Source organism: Balaenoptera acutorostrata, chromosome 14 (genome assembly GCF_949987535.1).
Source record: "Balaenoptera acutorostrata chromosome 14, mBalAcu1.1, whole genome shotgun sequence".
NCBI lineage: Eukaryota > Metazoa > Chordata > Mammalia > Artiodactyla > Balaenopteridae > Balaenoptera > Balaenoptera acutorostrata.
The window spans coordinates 75,432,906-75,454,773 of NC_080077.1; the positions used below are offsets into that span (position 1 = coordinate 75,432,906).

Below are 21,868 nucleotides of genomic sequence, written 5' to 3' on the forward strand. Positions count from 1 at the left end.
CAGCCAGCTTCCCCCTACCCCGCACCCCCCAGGTCTGCACCTGCAGAGCGTGCAAACACTGGGCTCACCACTCTCTTCCCTGCCCAGGCCACTCGCCTAACTTTGTTTCGCTCGCTGGCACCTTTGAGAGCGTGTTAAAGCTTTTCACCCTATTCCTAGGAAAATGTCCATCCACTTACAATTCTGCCTGCAATTTCAGAGCATTCACGGACCGCTCCACCACCGTCACCGGGCACTTAAAGTACATCCGACCAGTCCAGACTTATCAAGTCAGACTGCATCTTTTTCATGCTAAATGAAGACAATAGCAACAAAGAAACAGAGACAAAATATCATAACCTCAGCCACCGAAACATACTACACCCAAATCATTTGAAATTCTGTTTGGAATGAAACTGTAAGAAACCTAGTCTAGTTGTAGGTCCGCAGCGATGAGCTGGGTTGCCGTCAGGACATCATATAAGACTTCTTTGGGCCTCAGTTTCTTTAGCTCTAAAAGGATGGGATTTGACTGAATGATTTTTGAGATCTCTTCCAGCTCTAGCGTTCTATAATTCTGTGAGCCAAATTGAGGCGAACACATGAAATCGATAGGCCTCTCCACAAGCAAGCATCAGTTTCTGTTGTTAAGTTTGGATTATTAAGTCCCTTTTTTTTTTTTTTTAGTCCAGTTATCTCCGTGTCCTTCTTTTCCTCTTCCGTCGTCTCCATCCCCAAACAAAAAGAAAATTGATTTATTTTCTTCCCTTTCTTTGACTCATTTAAAGTGGTCAGCTACTTCCCTGAGTTAAGCTATCTCTAAATAAGTTTGGGCTAGATAGAGGAAAAGATCATGGTGACAGGGAGGGATCAGTGACCGGGCTGCTGATGTAGAAGGGCATTCGTGGAGATAATGAGTAATTGGGGTATGTAGGTGAAGGAAGTAGGTGCCCAACTCAGAGAAGTGAGGCGGGGCTAGGACGGGGAGGGAGACCCTAATTTTCAACCCGTCTCCTCTGCCTCCTTGAAATTAGCCCTGTCATTCTCCTTCTGAGAAAGAAAGAATGCCTTGATTTAGGGCTGTCATGTCTCCCAGGCTGTAAACTCCAGTCATGATAATCATGCTGCTGAAACTGTAACAGGCACAGTCATAGAAGCCTTGTGGATTTTATCTCATTCAGTCCTAAGAACCACTCTTTGGAAACTGGTGCAGCTGGTCCTGTTTTTCACAGGAGGAAACTGAGGCTCAGAGAGGCTAAGTCAAAGCCAGACAAGTGGCAAACCACAGAGCAAGAATCCAAGGGCTGGTTGTTTTTCTCCCACTGTGGTCCAAGCCCTCTGGGCTGCCAGTTATTAACTAGCGAAACAGTCATGGTTTTACAGGGTGCTGTAAAACCACATCTGCCTTAGTGAATCTGCCTGCAGGCAGGTTTATTATTACTGTGCCGCCTCATTTTCTGCAAGTAAATACAATTTATGAGATAATTTTTGAAGTGAGCGGCTTGCCTAGCATAGAGGATAACCATTGACATGCTTCTCAGGATAAAAAAGATTTCTTTTTTTTCTTTTGCTTTTTCTTTAATTCATCACTCCGCCTGGCACATTGGAGGAGCCCAGTGACCGTGGGGAACAGAGACGACATGGATGTGTGCATGAATGAAAAGCAGGTCATTCTCCAGAGTTTAAATGAACTGATTTTGCATTGGTGAATCCAGAAAGCAAAACTTTGGCATTCCACAGTGGCATGGCTTTATTGTCTATATTGCAGGAACAAACTATCATATAACTTTGCACATAACCCTCCAAAGCTCTTGATAGGTTTTTTTATATTCCATTTCCTAAATCCCTTTGTGCAGTTACAAGTAAAGTATTGCACCACTTTCACTGGAAAAAGGACTAATTTCACATCGTAATGATTGCACCTGCTCTGTGACAAAACCTTGATTTTTTTTAAAAAGCCGTTTCCCAACTTAATAGCGCAAGGAAGGAGACTGTCCCTAGGGGAACTGTGACACAACTTTACAATTTACTCATTGTACAGTTGTCCTTCAGCTCTGAAATGGGGGCAAAATAAGGATGAAGGTGGAAGGAAAAAACATAGAATAACTGAAGGTTATTAATAGCTCGAAGGTCATTAATGACACTGAGGGGGTAAAAATGATAAAGCGAACACAGAAAATCATATTCTGTGAAAAATGAAATAGGATTGCTCTGAGCAAGAAGAAAGTAAGGGGGAGAAAAAGGACAGAGGAAAGCTATTTAGTGCATTTTGGGGGGGAAGGGAGGAAGGACTGTACCAAATGAGTAACTCTGAATTGGAGCCAAAGAATGGGTTCTAGCCCTTACCAGAACTTCAGAGCACATCCCTTTAAAAACAGGTAAAAATACAACAAAATGGTGAATATAACAAAAACTAGGCAGACTCATAGATATAGAGAACAAACTAGTGGTTACCAGTGGGGGGAGGGGTGATATAGAGAGAGGGGATTAACAGGTACAAACTATTCTGTATAAAATAAGCTACAAGGATATATTATACAACACAGGGAATATAGCCAATATTTTATAATAACTATAAATGGGATATAGCCTTTAAAAATTGTGAGTCACTATATTGTACACCTGCAACTTACATAATATTGTACATCATCTATACTTAAATTAAAAAAAAAAAAATGTAGGTCGATAAGACCACAGAGTTAGCAGAGAAGCCTGGTGTCCTAGAGACAATTTGTCCGTGCCCCGGGAAGAAAGTCCACCATCAGTCAGTCTGAACACAAGTGCCTGATGGTCAGGAGACACAGCATTAGCCAGGGAGAAGCTGCTGGTACAGGAAGCAGGTTGAGCCTTTCTGAGGGATGGCAGGACAAAGCTTTAGATGAGGTGCGTTTCAGCCCCTCTGATGAGGTTTCCTGAGATCACACAGTACTTGCGAATGTCATGGTTCCCCTTCTTGCTACTGTCTACCTCTTTTTTCTACCTTCTTCATCCTCATTGGGAAAGGCATTCATTATTTAGAAGGCAGTAGCCCTAGTGAAATGCACATAACTCAACGTTGTTTTTGGAAAGTCTGAATGTTTGAGTTTAAATAGAAGTCTCAACAGAAATAAAATGTCCCACATGGGGGCCGTATGCGGAGTTTAAAAGGTTGCTGTGTGAAATGCTATAACCTTTAGCCTCTGTGCTTCTGTACTGCCTAGCTCAGACTCCGGATCGGTGTGCTGGTTTATGATGATCCGTTTTATTTTCATATCACTGGAAATAAAACAACAAAACCCAGTGGCTGCCTGAAATGCTTGAGCTCTGGTTATTCAGTGTAGCAGCAGTATTCTGGTAGTGGGGCTTTTTGCTGTGTCCCCAAATACTGCACTTCCAAGCCTCATTCTGGTCCTGTTACCATGGAGGGAGACGATTAGTGAGTACAGTGAACCAACGAATGAGTCTTGCATTGAGATGAAAAATGAAAAGATTGTGTCACAAAACCCATTCACGTCCACTCTGGTTCCTTTGCCAAAGGCTCTTGCTGTGACCTACTTCTGCAGGTAAGAAAAATGATTTTGCCATCCTTCTATGACATGGCTATGGTGAACTGTTCCCAAGTGCCTTGGTGTAGGTGGCCTTGTGAGGATAAGCATTAATTATTTTAAGACCGCTGATGCATCACCTCTGGTGTCTATATTTGTCTTCTAAGAGTGCATCATCACTAATTATAGGTGATCTTGTGGGATTAGATCTTTTGAGTTAGACGAGGATGACACAAATTGTGCATGGAAGGCAAACCCTTGTAAACTTGGTGAGCCACGATCATTGTTCTTTTGTTGTTTGTCTTAATTTTATTGGAGTATAGTTGATTTACAATGTTGTGTTAGTTTCTTCTGTACAGCAAAGTGAATCAGTTATACATATACATATATCCACTCTTTTTTAGATTCTTTTCCCATATAGGTCATTACAGAGTATGGAGAAGGGTTCCTTCCCTGTGCTATACAGTAGGTCCCCATGGTCATTGTTAAGACCCAGATGGTGCTTCAGTGTTCAGAATCACACTTGGAACATCTTCACCTTGTCAATGTCACCACCCGCCTAAATTTCTACATTTTAAATCACTTGATGATTGAGGTTGTCTTTAAGTTTGTGTTTTCATCATGAAAATGGTTATCACCCCATTCTAATTCTTGGATTCTTACAACGTTACCCCAACAAGCAACTTTTGTAGGAAACAAAATCACCACGGAATCCCCAGGCCCCTACCTTCTGATAGTTACCTCCTCACAGAGCTGGGAAGGGCAATGAGGGTCTCTGCCCCTCGGTCTCAACTTTGAGGCCTGTGAAGCAGTGCTGGGCAAAGCTGTAAGCAGTGTTTTCTAAGCCAAGTCCCATTTTGGCCAGGGTGAGGCTTTGCCCAGTAGCGTGGAAGTGTTAGAGTTGAAAATATCAAAATTCCCAGTCTGTTTTTAGCTCCATCCTATTAAACATTATTTTTTTTTTTGACACCTCCATAGAAAAGAACTTAGCCTGGATTCTAGTTACGTAACTCATTAATTCAATCATTTATTCATTTCAGCCAACAAATATTTAATGAAAGCCTCCTGCGTGCAAGACCCCATGGAGGGATAGACAGAAATTTAGATAAGACATTACTATCCCACATTGCAGGTTTGCCTTTTGTGGGGTGGAGGGTGGGTGGATAAAAATGGCTTTTACTGGGAAAATGAAAACACCAAGTGTCAGCAAGAAGAGGCATGTGGTCCCCCCCCCGTCTCCCTCCCCGCCCCCCCGTGTCCATGTACATGGGCAAGGGCTGTTGAACATTCCATGGAGCTGCGTTGCATGCAAGGTTTGGGAATTAAAAATCACTGGGGCTTTGTCTCTTTTGTGAATCCCACCCTACGAAGTAGCTCCCTGGAATCAGCAGTAAAAGTATTGAATGGACGATGGTAAAGCTGGAGTATCTGAATATGTCAGAGATGGTGGCCAAAGTGTAAAGGTGCCTTTCTTGTCCACCACCTACCACGTCCAAAACTCTCTTTAGATGTGCGTCTAAAACACATACAATTTCACTCCCCTGCTGGGCAGCAGATGCGCCCACAGGAACCAGGGCGCAGTGTGAGGTTGTCAGGTTTCCAAGAGAATTTAGCTAATGGGCTTCATTGCTCAGAGAGCTCGCCTCCTGGAGAATCAGCGCGAAGGTTAGAGGCAAGCACAGAACTTCAGGCTTCTGCGAGTGAGTGAGGGATACAGTTTTTGAGGGCAGTTTTTCTAACTTGGGAGTTCTCGTTCGCCCGGCCACAGGTTGAAGCAGCTACTTCCTCCTGCATAAAGGGAAGGGAAGCAGACGTGCACGCTTGTGTTAAAAGTCAGTTAATTCAAACTTCAGGAATAAGTTCTCGGTCTGGGAGAAGGCCAGAATATTGAAGGAGCTCTGCAGCATCTCCTCCGGAGGCATTTCTGAGTAACCTGTCTCTTGACTGGCTTAGGTGTACAGGTAATGGTACAGCCGACTCAGGGCTGCCTCCAGGCTTTAGTGTAAAATGTATTCTGGGTGCCACTGTAAGTAGGGAATGGAACTCACTGGCACGAAGGCTAATTGTATACAGTTCAGACTCCCCCCGAGGGAAAAAATGTTTTTGAAATTCAACTTTAGTAACCTGAGTCATGAGCTACTTGTTTTCTGCAAACATCAGAGGTAACAGCACCTGTACCGTAAACTAGTTTACGGCATAGCATTTCCGGATCCATTTCTCTTTCCACTTAAGAACAGCTTTTTACTTTGCACCAGAAATTTCCTGAGATTCAGAGAGAACCGTGGAAATCAGCTGCCTGCTTGTCACTGTGACCTGTGAGATAGCGGGAAGCCCTCACCCAGCTCCACGCCTGCCTCGCCCCGCAGCTGCCTCCCTCGAAGTTCGTGAGCTCAGAGCCATGGGCGGGAAGAGCGTGGAGCCTGGGGTGGTGATTAGATGCTGAGGCTGAAGGGCCAGGCGGGTGCCCTGCCCCCCACTGTTTTTATCACCCAGGGCTGTCCACAACTATATCAACATTCCCCTGAGGCCCAAATGTAATTCCTTCAGGAAGTTTTAAGTACAGTAGCCCAAGGTGTGCGTTTTACCAGTGGGAGAGGGGAGATAGGAAGGGTGTGTTTGCAGGGAGAGTTGTGGAGAGGACTGCCCATACCCCGTCCATATTTCCCCCGGTATAATTTTTTTGGACATTTTTATATCAAGTTTTAATTTTTTTTCTCCCCCCTTCGGTGGTACGGGATGGCCAGATTGGGCTGGAGTTGGTCACTTCCCTTTCCCCAGGTCAGTTAGGCTGTAATAACACCCAGCAGGTTAGATTCTGGTTAACTAGTCATCCCCCCCCACCGCCCCCCAAGGGCAGACCTTGTTAACAGCAGAGGACTCTGGCATATTTCAGAATGGTTCCTTTTCCCCTCTCCTCTCTGGAAGCTCAAGGGGACTTTTCTCCCATATTTACTGTGAGAACCTGGGTCGAGCCTCTGGAGGTAAATCTCGCACAACTGTGGGACCCACTATGACTGGATCCCCCTGCAGTTTTTCACTCTCAGACGGGTGCACACTGAGCCTCCAGCGGTTCGTCAGTTACAGCCCAGGTCTCCTACCTTGGCTCTGGCTCCCTCTGGTAAATCTCTCCTCCAGCAAGCCTTGAATCCCCGCCTTGTCCTGTCTCTCCAGCCTCCGTCTGCCCTGTGTCCTCCTCTCCCTCATGGATCCAAGAGCTGTTGATTTTTCAGTCTGTTCAGCTTTTTACTTGTTAGGTTGGAATGGCAACTTCCAAGCTCCTTACATGCAGAACTGGAAGTTTGCCCAAGATTTTAAAATTTCAATCAAAATTAACTGAGCGTGATTTGGATATTGAAATGTGTTTTTTGGGCAGTTGAACTCACAGAATTGAAATGTGAAATTCGTTTTCCCCCCAGTCTTGTCCTTCACCTATATTTTGGGGTGAGGAGAGAGGTTATTGAGTTTTTTCTTTCTTTCTTTTGGTAATAATTAACATTCAATAGGATGTTCAGATTTTAGTTGTTCAGTTTGGTGAGTTTTGACAACTGTATATACACTAGGTTTCTCAGCCTTGGCAGGGTTGATATTTTGGAGTAGGTAATTCTTTCTTGTAGGAAGCTGCCCTGTTAATCCGTGACCTCTAGTCACTAAATGCCAGTAGCACCCCGTCCTGGGGGGTGACAATCAAAAGTGTCTCCAGGCATTGCCACATGTTCCCTGCGTAGCAAAACCACCCGTGGTTGAGAACCACTGCTGTACATACACCCACGTAACTACCATCCAGAAAGAAGATATAGATCATATCCATTCCTCCAGAAAGTTCCCTTCAGGCCTTTTTATTAATCCTCCCTCCCCTGAAACCAGTCTCTCATTTCTATCATCATAGATTCATTTTGCCTATATTTGGACTTTGTATAAATTAAATCGTACAGTGTATACTCTTTTTTTTGGTCTAGTCTCTTTTACTTAACGTGATGCGTTTGCAGTTTATCCACATTATTGCATCTATCAGTGGTTCACTCTCTTTTTATTGCAGAATAGTGGTCCATTGTATGAAAAAAACACAATTTGTTAATACATTCTGCTCTTGATGGATACCCGGGTTGTTTCTGATTGGGGGCTATTCTGATAAGGTTGCTGCGAACAGTCTGATAAAGGCTCTTTGTGGACATGTTTTCATTTCTCTCAGTAAATATCTAGGAATGGAATTGCCGGGTTGTAGGGTAAACATGTGTTTAACTTTTAATAAACTGCCAGACACTTCTGCAAAGTGGTTATGCCATTCTACACTCCCAGCAACTGTGTACGAGCATTGCTGTTGTTCCGTATCACCATCCACGACGTCATCATGTGGTGTTGCCAGTCGTTTTTACTTTAGCTGTTCTGGTGGGCATCTCATTATGATTTTTATTTGCATCTCCCTGATGCTTTTTGGTTATTTACATTCTTTTGTGAAGTGTCTGTTGTAAGACTTTTTAATGGTTGATTTGGAGGAGTCCCCATTACACCCCCCCCAGACCCCACCCCCCGATAATAGGTTCAGGTTTTACAGGAACCTTCTGCTGCTCCTCAGGGGCTGGGAAACATTTTGCCATCTGAATAAGTTTGCTCTAAATTATCAAAATTACTGTGAAGCATGCCCTTCCATTTTTTCATTTTTTTCTCTGTTCCTGACATACTGTGAGGGTTATAGGGTATTCTCCTTTAGTGAGGGCAGAAATACTCTTCCTAATTAGCCAGACAAGTTTACAAAACGACTTTTATTGTCTTTGGGACGGACTTCCAGCGCTCAGCCTCCACGGAATGACCGTCCCCCCTTCATTCTTCCACAGCTTTGACAAACAAATTAACAGCAGGGACCTGTCCCGCAAGGCAGTGAGTCACCTTTATCATTCCATGCCCAAGAGAGCTTCTTGATCAGCCTTTTTCTGGAAGCATTTTTCTTTTACTCATACAGGAAGGTCTTTACCTAGTTAAAAAAAAAAAAAATTAAGTTCTCTATCTAGAAAGATTCCTTTTTCCATCTAAGTTCTGATAACAGATCTTAACTATTTCCTTTTAGTTCCAGTGGAAAAGGAAGGGACTCATGATCTTTCTTTGGTTTCAGTTTCTCTCTCTGTTGCTAAGGTGGTATTTTTCTAACCTGTCCTCCTTAGGTAACCAGACAAAAAGGTTCATCTCTGAGTAGTTGAGGACCTGGTTTCTGAATAGGGTCTGAGTGCATTTTGAAAAGGGAACATGGTGGCCCCAGAGGTGGGTAGCGGCTGTATATGTGTACACATGAGGTAACGTGTCCAAGGAACTTTGGAAGCAGGAAGGCGCTCTAGTTCTTATCTCCAAATACCATTCCTCACTGAAGGACCTAGGCTCCTCCGGAGAATGGCTGATTCCATGTCTGGGATAAGATGAGGCTGAGTCCCATCCTACCAGAAAGCAAACCAACCAACCAACCCAACAAACAAACAAAAAACCAATATAAATTACTATGATCATGTCCTCAGGACTTAGGCTCTGAGTTGAAGAGATTCTCACTGACAAAGATGGGATGATGTGAGTATTAATACAAATAATGACTGTAGTAGATTAAAGCGTATCAGATGTATTTTAAATCCATGAGTTTATAATGACACTAAAAACACAAACAAAAAACACTCACCACATTCCCGTCTATGGAAAACCCGGCAGGCAAAAGATCTGATTTCTTCAAAACATAAAAATCAAAGGGAGAAAAAAGAGCAGAGGAACTTATAATTTAAAAGAAACTTAAAAGACGTATGAATCCAGTGTAACACTACTTAGACATGTTTCGATTCTGATTTGAACAAACACCAGCTGTTAAAAAATTTTATGAGCTAGTTGGGGAAACTTGATCACTGAATGGATATTTGATTATGTTAAGGAATTATTATTAATGTTTTAGATGTGGTCATGGCATTGTGGTTTTATTTTTATCCCAGTCCTTCTCTTTCAGAGACACATACTGAATTATATACAAAATAATAGGTCTGGGATTTGCTTCAAAAGAGTTCTGTGGCAGGGCTTTGGATGAAACAAAATGGCCATGAGTTGGTAATTATTGTTTCTGGGTAATATTTGTGGATTTATTATACTATTCTGTTGACTAGAGAATATGTTAATATTTGAAATCTTTTATAAGTTAAAAACAAACAAAAAACAGCTAAGTGCCCTGAAGGTTGTTGGTGTCATGGATTAACCGGCAGAAGTTTGAACAGGGAGAGGCAACCTCTGGGGATGATGGGACTTGAGTGAGGAGTCCTGTCTTTTTTTATTAATTGAAGTAAAATTGACTTACAATATTATATTAGTTTCAGGCATACAACATAGTGATTCAATATTTTTTGTACATTACAAAGAGGTGCCCTGTCTTGACGGGTTTGTTCATAAGTTTGTCAAAATGAAAAGATAGTAACTCACTGATGTAACCAGTCCAACATTTTTCTCTCCACATTTGCATCACACTAATGTTATGAACCAAGGGTTCTCGAGAAAAGGAGTGAGATCGTGCACGCTTATCTCATATGGGATCTTGGTTGTCCAAAAACCCTTACTGAGGGACCCCCAACTGGGCCCACTTTCCTTTTCCATTCATTTCTCATACTTTAGAAAGATGACCTCAAAGAAAATTTGGGGGAATTTTAAAAAATATATTTTTTCTTTTCAAAGAAAATTTTTTTACCCCTAAACCAGTAGAAAATAGAGAACATTTTTCAAGTGTTTATAGGCCTTGTCTTTAAAAATACCAAATGGAATAGTTCTGAGAACACAGCAGACTCTGTGGAATACTTGTTTCTGCTCACCACCTTTTAGCAATTTAGGTGAGTTAAAGACACCTGAAACAATATATGAGTTTCCAAATTTTCTCCACTTCCCATCAAAATGTAGTACATTATTTTCTCATGGCTTCCCAGTCCTTCTTCTCCGCAGATCAAAATTGTTTCTGTGTCTCATCTCAGAACTTCTCTAATCCTGAAAAAATTATTTCGCACTTTGTTGTAAAGCACCCGTAGATATTTGATGTTAATTTTGCAGCTCAATGAGTCATGATGTTCAGACCCCGTTTAGGTAGGTGGAGGGAGGCTTTTGGCTGAATAAGCTTTCCTCATCATCCGTGTGGGGAGGAGAGGACCTCCTTGGTTCCAGTCGCAGACATCACAGTATCTCATACAATCCTTGACCCACCAGAGGAAGAGGGAAGCCCCATCTTACAGATGAAGAAACTCAGGCACAGAGGTTGGGTAACCTGACTGTGTTGCCTCTGGAAATTACATACGGTCTTTCTCCTAAGCCAGGAAGCCTCTTTCAGCTATAAATTGTGCCAGCTGTTACTTGATTGAAGTATGCTGAAGTATGCAAGTTCTTCAGTCAATCTGTGATGCCATCTCATAGAACGTGCATTTCTGTGGAAAGCTGGCATGGTGAACTCATAGTGAACTCCGAAGGCCAGCATTTGAAGGCAGTTAGCTGATTTTAAAGGTTACTGGTATTTCCCAACAAAATATAGTTGAGCATTGGTCATCTCCAAGTATTCAATGCCCCAGAAGCCAGAAAAGTCCAGTCCACATTGTAATACACTAATGATGAGTGGTTATAAGTCGTGTTTAGGTCCATCCATTCATTCCCGCTGCTTTACAGAGTGCCTTGATGAATAATCAGTCAGACTCTTCTTTCTAGTTAATGTTATCAGTTGGATATATTGGGGAGAAGCCTAATTATTGGTAAATTCAGCCAGATAGTTTCATGTATTAAAGACCCATGGCTTAGTCAATAATCCTGGGTTCAGAACTGAATTTCTATGGAATGAATTATGTCTCTAACCAAGGATGTGCTGGTCTGAACCACTTGGAGTGCTTTCCGTTACACACACCCTCTCTACACAATCCTATCAGTGGCCTCTGGGCTCGGAGTTATTTTTCTAGTAGCTGGTGATATCTTACACTAAGCCATCTACCTTCTTCCGTGTGCAAACATTGTAGGTTTGCAGTTTTTTCTTCAGAGGCAATGTGTGCGGTGTCAGTCCCTGTCCCTGGTAGATACTATTGTTATAGGATAGTATAAGCGAGAGAAAGCCTTATGTAAGCCTTGGAGGCTTTTTATACACAATCAGCCAATTGTGCTTCTTCCTTTAAATATAATTAAAGAAGCATGAATTTATTCATGAACAGCAGAGAAGAATTTATTCATGAACAGCATCTGTAGCAATATTTAAAATACATAAAACATTAATGTACAGTTATAATAATAATAATCGTCTCTTTCCGCTGTTGAGGGTTGTGTCCATTCCAGGGCCTGCCAGGCCATTGATGTCCTTTGTCACTCGTCCCCACGGCCACCAGTGGGCAGAACTGGAGGGAGAGGAGGCTCTCAGCTTGGAGGGGTCAGGGAAGGGATTCAGTCTCATCTTTCCCTTGGTCTGAATCTTTGCTCTCTGTACAGAGTACCACCTTCTCACACCAATCTGTTTTTACTTCTCGGCTTCGTATACTCTGTCTCCAGCTTTCCAGTCTTTCCACATCAGTTAGACTTCACCAGTCTGTACTTTGCTCGTGTCCACCTGATTGCCTCTGGCTTCTCGTGGAGCTTAGAATGGCAGGTGTAAAGCTTACCACTTTGAACCCTGGGAGCCCTTGATGAGTAGGTGCCCTTTTCTGTTCCCATACACTGAGCTGTTCTTGACTTGGAGACGCTCCACCAACAGTTCTATATACAAGAGCCCCTCTTTACTTTCCACGTGGCTTAAAGCAAAAAGGAAAAAAAAAAAAAATCACAAAGCTTTGTCCTCTTCAGTGTGCTCCCTTCCGCACGCATTTACTATTGTTTCATTTTGTAGTTATAATATCCTCGTGCTCCTCCTTTAAAATAAATAAATTACAGTTTTATGAGCCCTGTTTATTTCTGGCAATTCCAAATAACAGGCTAAGGAAATAAATGGTATTTATTTAAAAATGGATATATTAGCATGCTTTCCTTTTTAAAGATTCACGTATCTTTAATATTATATTTTCAAAGTAATGTCTAAGGAGTAAGTGGCTAAAGAAAATAAGCATCTGGTTCCAATTTGATCCATTTCTCACTAGGCCTTAACTGTTGTTTGATTATTCCAAGTTATAATCTTTTCTACTGAACTGACTAAACTATGCCAATGTAACTTATCCTGCTTGCTAAACTTACAGACAGAAATTCCTTTCTGAGGTTTCAGGCTGATTTCTCATTTATCCTGCAGGCTCTCCTCACTTGCCGGAAGTTTCTCTTCTAATCAAGGAATTATTTTCTCTTTACAAGAAGGGCTTTAATTTGCTCTTCTGTCTTTTTCTTTCTCCTCCTTACATCTAACCGTAAAGAAGTAATCTGCTTTCTGCTTAACAAATAAGAGCGACTGCATCATTTCAACTGCTACTAAATCTGATTTAAAATTGGAATATTATGGATTCTTTCTTCAACTAAAGTTACTTGCAATTATCTCTCACCATAATTAGATGGAAGGGAGCTTTGATGATGGAATGAATACTAGGCTCAGAAACAAAGACCCGATTGCACACCCAGCCTTGTTACTAGCTTATAGCAGTGAGCAGAAGTTACTCAGCTTCTTTGAACCTCAGTTCCCCATTTATAATCCAGAGACAATTAAATTAGATATTTAATTCAAGTGGATTTTATAAAGATTTAATGAGATGCTGCCTGGCACTTAATTTCTTCACTGCATAGAAAACATATTAACATTTACTGAAGGGCTTATACAAACTATTAAAAAAAATAAGCCCCCTGTTGGTAGGTTAAAAAAAAGGATGTGAATTCACGATTAACCAAATTACAAGAAACAAACGTTTGGGAGAATGTTTATTAAACAAACGTTTGGGAGAATGTTTAAACTCATAGCAATTAAATAAATTCAAAAAACATTGAGATGTCATTTCCTTTTATTAAATTAGTACTAATTTTTTTAAAAAAAGATAGGATGCTGGTGGCATTACCAATTGGTACAGCTCATTGGAAAAAATATGTATCAAATTAGATTAATACTCATACATTTCAATCTAATAGTCCCATTTCTGGAACTCTATCCTAAGGGAATATTCTAAAAATTGAAAAAAATTATAAACACGATAGTAACTACTTCATTATTACTTTTGATATTAACAAACCTGGGAACAACTTAAATTTGTAATAGATTGTTATGATGGACTGTTTTGCAGCTATTAAAATAAGAATAAAGGCTTACTGAGCAGCACCTAAAAATGTTTATGATATAAAAAATATGCACATGTGATAATCAGTATGAGAAAAATGCATCTTAAAACCATATGGAAATAGACCCACATAATAATAATGTTAGAGTATTTGGGGAAACAGGAAAAAATAATGCACTTAATTTCTTCACTGCATAAAAAACATATTAACATTTACTAAAGGGCTTATACAAACTATTAAAAAAATTAAGCCCCCTGTTGGTAGGTTAAAAAAAAAAGGACGCGAATTCACAGTTAACCAAATTACAAGAAACAAACAAACGCTCTAACTCTGTTTTCCTCTTTCTCCAAATCTTTTGTAAGATACTGTTAATTTTAAGATTAAAATTAGAGTTTTAATCTAATGTATTCAGTCTGAAAAAAATATTTGTCCAGTGCCTCTTATGTGTCTGGGAAATTTGTTACAGCAATTCTGGGTTTTAAAAATGCCAGACTTTTTTCTCATTATTTACTCCATGGCAATAAAAAAGCAAAAAATAGTGCTTAGTGGACTATTTAGAATAAGTACTTCATATACAACCTAAGATTTCAGGTGCTGTTATGTGTAACCTAAGCATTTAATGCCAGACTGTCAGCCCAACCTGTGTTAAATATAACGGTGTTGAGTCTCACTGTAGCCGTCTGCTTCAGGACTCATTCCAAAATTAACTTACCAGCTTACTCAGGTCATTCCACTGAGGAAAATGGGATCACAATGATATATTAAGCATAACATCAGTGTGAACAAGACTTTGAATAATGCATCTCAGAACGATACTCCAGGTAACTGGATTGGAGTAAGCTAGACAAGGTCATTTGCAAAGTATTGTGGCATTATTTTAGTCAAAATTTTTAGTGAAGGAATTATAGAGTCACTCGTAGCTGTAAGAAAGAGTATGAAAGATCACTTGGCACACGTTGCCCGGTTTCCCCCAATGGTAACATTTTACAGAACTATGGTACTTGGGGTATTGACATGGTACAGTCCTCCCATCTTACTCAGATTTCCCTGGTTGTATTTGTACTCCTTTGCATGTGTGTGTGCAAGCGTGTGACGTTCTGTGTAATTGTATACGTGGGTCTGTTTGTGCATCCACCACAGACAAGGCACTGAACAGTTCCGTTGGCACCAGGATCCCTCCTGTTGCCATTTTAGAATCACACCCTCCCTCCTCTCCTCACCATCCCCAACCCCTGGTAACCACTACCTTGTCCTCTGTTTGTGAAATTTTGTCATTTCAAAAATGTTGTATAAATGGAACTTTACGGTACGTAACCTTTTGAGCCTGGCATAACTCCCTGGTGCATCTTCCAAGTTGTTGCATGTATCAGCAATTCGCTGCTTGTTGGTGTTGAATGGGCATCCGCAGTATGGATGTACGCACCCTTAAGCATTCCTCTGGGCTGATTCCAGGTTTTGGCTCTTGAAATGATGCTGCCATGAACATTCATGTACAGCTGTTTGTGTGAATATAAAGTTTTCATTTCTCTGGGATAAAGGTCCAAGACTGCAGTCGCTGGGTCATACAGTAATTATGTACATGTTTAGTTTTTAAAGACTGCCAAACTGTTTTCTAGAATGTCTATCCTGTTTTATAGGCATACTCCAAGCAATGTGTGGGAGATTTCTTCTTTACCAGCTTATTCTGAAGTCAAATTTGTGACAATTTTCTTTACCTGAACCAAATAAGTTTGCTAAAGATGCCCATGTTAAGTAGATTTAGAAAAGAAAACTATATCAGGGCATATCAGAAGCTCTCCCCTCCCACCCCCCCCACCCCCCAAAAAATCATTCTCTCAACTCTTACTAGACTAGCTTTACACAGTGGGTCAGTTTGAGAGATTTGGCCCCTTCAGTCTCTAGATAGCTAACAAAAAGGACTCAGTCCTCCTTTTGTAGATGTTGGGCCCAATCTATATCAATATCAAGATACTGGTCTAGACATAATTTGTTTCTTTCTCCCTTGTTTTGACAATCTTGTTGTCATCTAGAAAAAAAAAATGTTTGTTTTAAAGGACTTTTGGATACCCTAGACCAGCGTCTTCACTTTGCAGTGGCCAGAAATGAAGGCACTGGATTAGGAGTTAGAAGAACTGTGTTTGAGTCGTTCCTCTAATTCTATTAGCTATTCTTTGCCACTCCTCCTTCCCATTGCCTATGAAATGTATTTCCTGAGATTTTAAGCAGGAGAATGACATGATGAAGGTGGTACATTAGGAAAATTAATCTGGTAGCAGAGCACCCAGTAGATGGAGAAGAAAAGGAAGATCTATTGTTACAAAACAAGAAGAGGCTTTCCAATTCCAAAAAAACTGTCAAAGAGAGTCTTGATGGAGGAACTTCATCAGTGCTTTTCCTGTTCAGTTCTTAATTATTTTTGAAGGCCATTAAAAGTACAGTAGGATACATACTTTTCCATCTGCAGTCAGCTTGCTCTGTTGAAGAATAGGCTCAGGACCCAGGAATTGTCCATGTGTCCAGCCCCATCTGGAAAGCAAGAGGCATCAGTCATCTTTACCCCACTCACATCTCCGTCTTCTGGTACTTCAAACGCTGCCCTCCGCTAGAAAACACAGCTTGTGCTTTGCTTCACTGGTTCCCGGTAGATGAAAATCACAAGCTTTTGATTGACCTGTAAATTATCCTAGTGCATCCATGGCCTAAATAAAGTACAAGGTAAGGGTTTAAATCCCTTTAAAGACACTGATCCTATTTGCTTTTTTCCCACTCTCTAAAAGCTTTTACAGAATTTGAGTTGGAAGGCCGCGCTGATGTTTCCTTGGTCTGGTATTTCTGTCCACACACTCGTTGTGCGTTTAGTGGGATAAGACCTTCTTCCTCATTGTATTGCTTCTCACATCTTTGGTCCTTTGTTCCATCCTTCCTCTTTGCTAGGAGTTCATTTAGCAAAGCCAGCATCTTTTGGTGGGAACAAAGTATATCCCACTCAGTGCCAGGCCAGGTTTTATCGCCTCTCCTCGCCAACACACTATTCATAATTAGAGTAATAACTACCTTGTTCAGGCTACTGCTTCAGAAATCGCACTTCCTTTCATAACCCAGGAATGATCCTTTTTCTGCCAGCAGGCGTTAGGCGTCCGTCTTAGACTTATTCCAACCTATTAGAATCATCTCACGACTTGACTTGCTCCCCCACTCACGTGTTAATGCCACGAGGGAACGCCTTCTCACTGTGGTCTGTGACGGGACATCACAGCACATAGATGGTACTTACTCATTGAATGAATCGAATGAATGAAGACAGCCTGCCAGCCCAGAGAGAGGAAGATCGTATACTATTTATTCAGCACAAAGAGTAGAGTCCAGGTGTCATCAACACAGGCCTGATCGATGCTGAATTAGTGAGTTAGTCAATGGTTTGTACCCCAGTGGGATTTAAGACTCGAAATAAATAATATGCTTGAAAAGGTCATTTTCTTTTATCATTTTTATATTTACATTTATACTGTATATTTTATTCTGTAAATGAAGTTTGAGCCTAGAAACTGGATTTTGTAATATAAACTTTTTTTCCATGCCATAACATTTATCTCAGACATAGCTTTGAACAGGAGCCGTACCTAGACAAAAATATATATTTAAGGAATAGTTTTAAATATTTATTTTTTTAAGTCTACAGTACCCTTTAAAAGGAACATTTGTGTATGGCTATGCTACTTATTCTAAAGAGACTTTTCTAAAGCTCACAATTATTATGAAACTCACAGTTTCCAGTATTTTACAGTTTCATCTGTCTTGTTTAGTGCACCTCAAAGCATTTATGTAGGATTTTTTTTTAATGTTAATTTTATCTTGTGCAGTCTGCCTTGACAGCATGTCTTTTTATTGATTGAAATTCCAGCTCTATGTTGAGAAATAGAATTTCATAGTATAATTTTGTTAACTAAGATAACAAGAACATTCAGAAGTGTTTAACATATTTACGCAATTGTACAGAAGCATTATAAACTGAACATTTGGTCAGCTATTACAGCAGCCTGGCCCTGTTTATGGTAGTTTAAGAAGATTGTTTTTAGATGGTGACTCAAAGCAGAGACATTATTTTTAGACATTTTCACTCTCTCTCCCCTTTTCCTTTCCCAAGTGTCCAAATTCAGGAGGAGAGAACAGGGAGAGTCAAATGTTACAGCCAACTCCAAAGAGTCCTGTCTTCCCTAGTTTCTAATAGTTATTTATACTTTTGTAACTATATATTCCAGGAATGTAACAACGGAACCTGAAGCTGTAGCTGTACTCATAGACTCTGCAAAGCTTTAAAACTTTTTACTTTGGGGAATAAAACTAAAAAGATGAAATACAGAGACTTTTCTCAGTGTAGTAGAACAAAATAAAATTATCCTCTCTTAAAATAAATGACAGTTAGGGAAAGCAATTTTTCCTGTCATGGATAAAAGCTAGGGAACACAAAATCAACATTTGAAATATGTTAACTCACAGTGTTTTAAATAAAAAGAAGCTAAAATGCATTGTACAGTACCTGTTCCCAAGGATGATTGCAGTTTCTTGTTATTAAGTCCTGCAAAACACATAGTGTCCTTGGCAGGCGGCACTATAAAAACGAACGATGAAAAAAAAAGAAATATTAGGTCAAATTAAAATTTTTTTCTTTTTTGATGGGGACTCCATTTTGCATTATTTGTTTTAATGAGCTCAGCCTCATGTAGTTTTCTCCATCTTTTGTCCATATTCACAGGCATGCAAAAGAAAATAAATCTTTCATACTTGAGACAATAATGAGGACTAAAAGTCCCCCAACCTGTGCAGTTTTATCTTGATCATCTATCTGTAAACTTACCAGGGGAAAAAGCATGGATTAGAAATCAAAATTTCTTCCTAAACCCATCATTGCCACTTACTAGCTTTGTATCCTGAGCAAGTCACTTAGTTTTTCTGAGCTTCTGTTTCTTCATTTGTAAAACAAAGTTTCAAATGCCTGCTTTACCTAAATCACCAGACTGTGCTGAGGATGAAAAGAGTCAAAATAGGAAAGCATTTTACAGGTTTCAGGCAGGTCCTGTTATAATTCCCATTTTGCAGACAAGGAAAGGCTGAGAGAGGTTAACAAGCTTGTCGAAGGTCACAGAGAGATCTAATTCTAAACTTCAGCATTTTTCAGCGCTGACACTGTTAACGTTTCGAGGCTGCTAGTTCTTTCTTACGGGGAGCTGTCCTGCACATAGTTGGATGTTTAGCAGCAATCCCTACCTCTCTACCCACTAGATGCCATTAGCATCTCCCAAGTTGTGCCAACCAAAAATATCTCCAGGGACTCCCCTGGCGGTCCAGTGGTTGGGACTCGGGGCTTCCACTTCAGGGGGCTTGGGTTCGATCCTTGGTCTGGGAACTAAGATCCCACATGCCGTGACAAAAAAAAAAAAAAAAAAAATCTCCAGACACTACCAAATGTCCCCTGGTGGGCGAAATTGTCCCAAGTAGAGAGCCACTGGTCTGTATGGTTCCAGAGCCAAAGTTCTTAACCATTTTTATGATGACATTTATCATCATCAGTTATTCTAAGTAGTTCTTGGTTGGAATACTCCATGACACAGCAGTTTTCAGAATTAACAGAGAGATAACTGGTTTTTATCCATCATCCTTGTGTCTCTGAGTATCAGCAGTGGTATTGGCATCTTGGCAATCTCCCTGGAAACTGTTCTTGAAGAAGCAGAATGTCCCGACAGGGCAACTAACCACCGTGAGCCAGAAGTCAGCCTCAGCGACCCCTAAGTCCCCTTCCCTGGGATTCTGTGATCATTCCCTAAAGGGCCCAGCTGGTCTGTCTTCAGCAGCCCCTTCTCATCAGAATATTCATGGGCTCCTAATGTCTATCATCTGAGAGGCCAGGGAGAGAAACACAAGTATTTTCATAAGCATTATCTCATTTACTCTTCACAATGAGCCCTTGAGGTTTGCATCAATTGTCCGTAAGAAAGGGTGAGCTCACATCCTTCTACTCTCCTATCTTGTCCCCTCCGCATTCCATGTTTATATTTTGTTTAGGAATCTTAACCTCTCTTCTTTGCCTGCTCCTTCAGCTTTGTTCTCATTGCAGAACTTGATGTAAAAACTCAGCGGGAAGTTGATACGGAAACTCAGCAGGGGCCTTTCTCACCAGCACGGTATGAAGAGTAACATCCTTCTGAATTACTCAACATAAAGCAGATGGCTTTTGCCCTGCACGACTCTTCACTTTTCCTATCCCCTTAACAGGGATCATTAAGTACACACCTCCTTCAACTGCGTTTGGGGACTTAAGTACCAAATGTCCCAGAGTAGAATGTTTTCCTTCTGCTTCTCTCTCTTTCCCCCCAAAAAAGGCCTGGGACGAGCTTTCTAACTGCCCCGTGTTTCTCCGTCTTTATCTCTAACCTACATTCCACCCTCTTCCTGGTGCTGGCGCCTTCCCAACTTATCATCACCCCTGAACCCTGAACTAGAATTTTCTAAGTGTTTATGATGGACTTCATGATGTTTGTTTCTCCTTTAGCTAAAACTGTTGAGAAATTCGATGCATTTGATCTGGACCTTATTAAACAGTCTGAAAATATTTTGTACCTAAGCCTGTATGAATTAAAATGTTTTAAAACAACCGAGTTTTAAGATAAATTGCCGCTGGCAGGCCCAATAAATATGATGCAATTGAAAGCACTGGCATGACCCGAAGAGAGGCTGGTGTAATTACCAATCGTAATGAGAAACTGGAATTGCCCAGGAGTCTTCGGGATTCGGAATAATGCTCGTGGAAGATCCAAAGCAGCCATTTGAACCAATGGGAAAGAGAACTGGATTACTTCACGGCAATACAACTTTAGTGTCAATTTAAACTTTTTTTTTTTCCTTTAAAGTGCATGTGAATTGTTTTAACTACTGTATGGTTCATTAAAAAAGCACTAATTGGCTCCTGCTGTGAAATGGCAACGTCTGGCCCGACTACGAGTCATTTTTCCTTGTAGACCGGCGAGCATCCTTACCGAGCAGACTTACCTGATTCAGGTTTGATGTGCACTCAGCCATTTCATCACGTTATATAAGGAAAGCACTGTGGGTTTTTCTTCCTCTTCCAGGTGGCCTTTTTGAAGATGTAACTGCGGGAACCAACGCATCCCTCTCCACAGCACGGGGTGCACCGGCAGCCAGCAGTCGGCCCAGTGGGCAGCAATTACAGAGACAAGAACCCAGCGACAGAATGAGAACAGGGCATTGCAGTTTTGAGTTTACTTGCTTGCATAAATTCTCTAAGAGAAGAGTTAACTTGAAATCTTTGAAAAACCAAGGCTGTGAAGAAAGTCATAGTAGCAGGTTGAGAGATAAGTATAGAATTTACGTCTCTATTTCCCACCGAGAGGAGTGTTCAAATATGTGCTGCGTCAGCACCACCTGGAGAGAGAGAGAGCTGGTGGAGACCCATCTGTCCTGTGCGGAATGCAGCAAGGGGCTTCGCTGGTGGAGTTGAATGTTAGCTGCTGCAAATCTTAGGACATAAACTTTCAGAGAACTTCGCAGGCTCGTATAAAGGCATTTTTTAAAAATAAAATATGGAATTTTGTATACCTTATTCAGAGGAGATGCTCAGTAAATAAATGTTTGTTGAATGCATGATTATCAAATTAAAGGGTTTCCCATTTATGCAAACCTGTATGTGTTCCTTTTGTTCTTTATTTCCTTTACCAAATACTGCTTCAGATCAATAAATATACCTCACTGGCATCCTGTTACAGAGTTGTCTGAGTCCTTGTGTGCCAGAGCAGGTGGTGAGGAAACCACTGAATGAGAATGACAGAGCTGGAGGGGGTCCTTCAAGGCATAGGCCCCGTTCCTAATTTTACAGAGAAGGTTTCAGACCTGCTGGTAATCACACAGTAGGAGTAACTCTGGGGCCGGAGCCAAGCAGATCCTCCCTGCCCACTCCTCAAGGGAGGACAGTCTCTGGATTTGCAGCTATATCTGCTTCTCATCAAGCCTGTTTGTTACCAAACTCAGGTTCGGCTGCTCGCCGCTTGAAAGCCACTACTCCAGAGATGAGTGTTGTTTGGAACGGAAAGCCTGCTTTATTCAGGAGGCCAGCAACCTGGGGAGATGGCGCACTTGTGTCCAAAAAC

General features: G+C 41.1%; 1 protein-coding gene across 2 annotated transcripts in view; it reads left to right on the forward strand.

The window, feature by feature from the left end:
- Positions 1-21,383, forward strand: part of UBE3D (ubiquitin protein ligase E3D) — a 146,975-nt gene extending 125,592 nt beyond the window's left edge. The window contains exon 10 of one of the 2 annotated variants that reach the window (XM_057527485.1): positions 20,834-21,383. In XM_057527485.1, coding sequence (XP_057383468.1) covers positions 20,834-20,854 — 21 coding nt within the window. In that variant the 3' untranslated portion in view covers positions 20,855-21,383. Of the gene's footprint in view, positions 1-19,821; positions 19,885-20,833 lie in introns of those variants that run through there. The other variant, XM_057527487.1, reaches the window with a different exon arrangement.
- Positions 21,384-21,868: the final 485 nt, after the last annotated feature.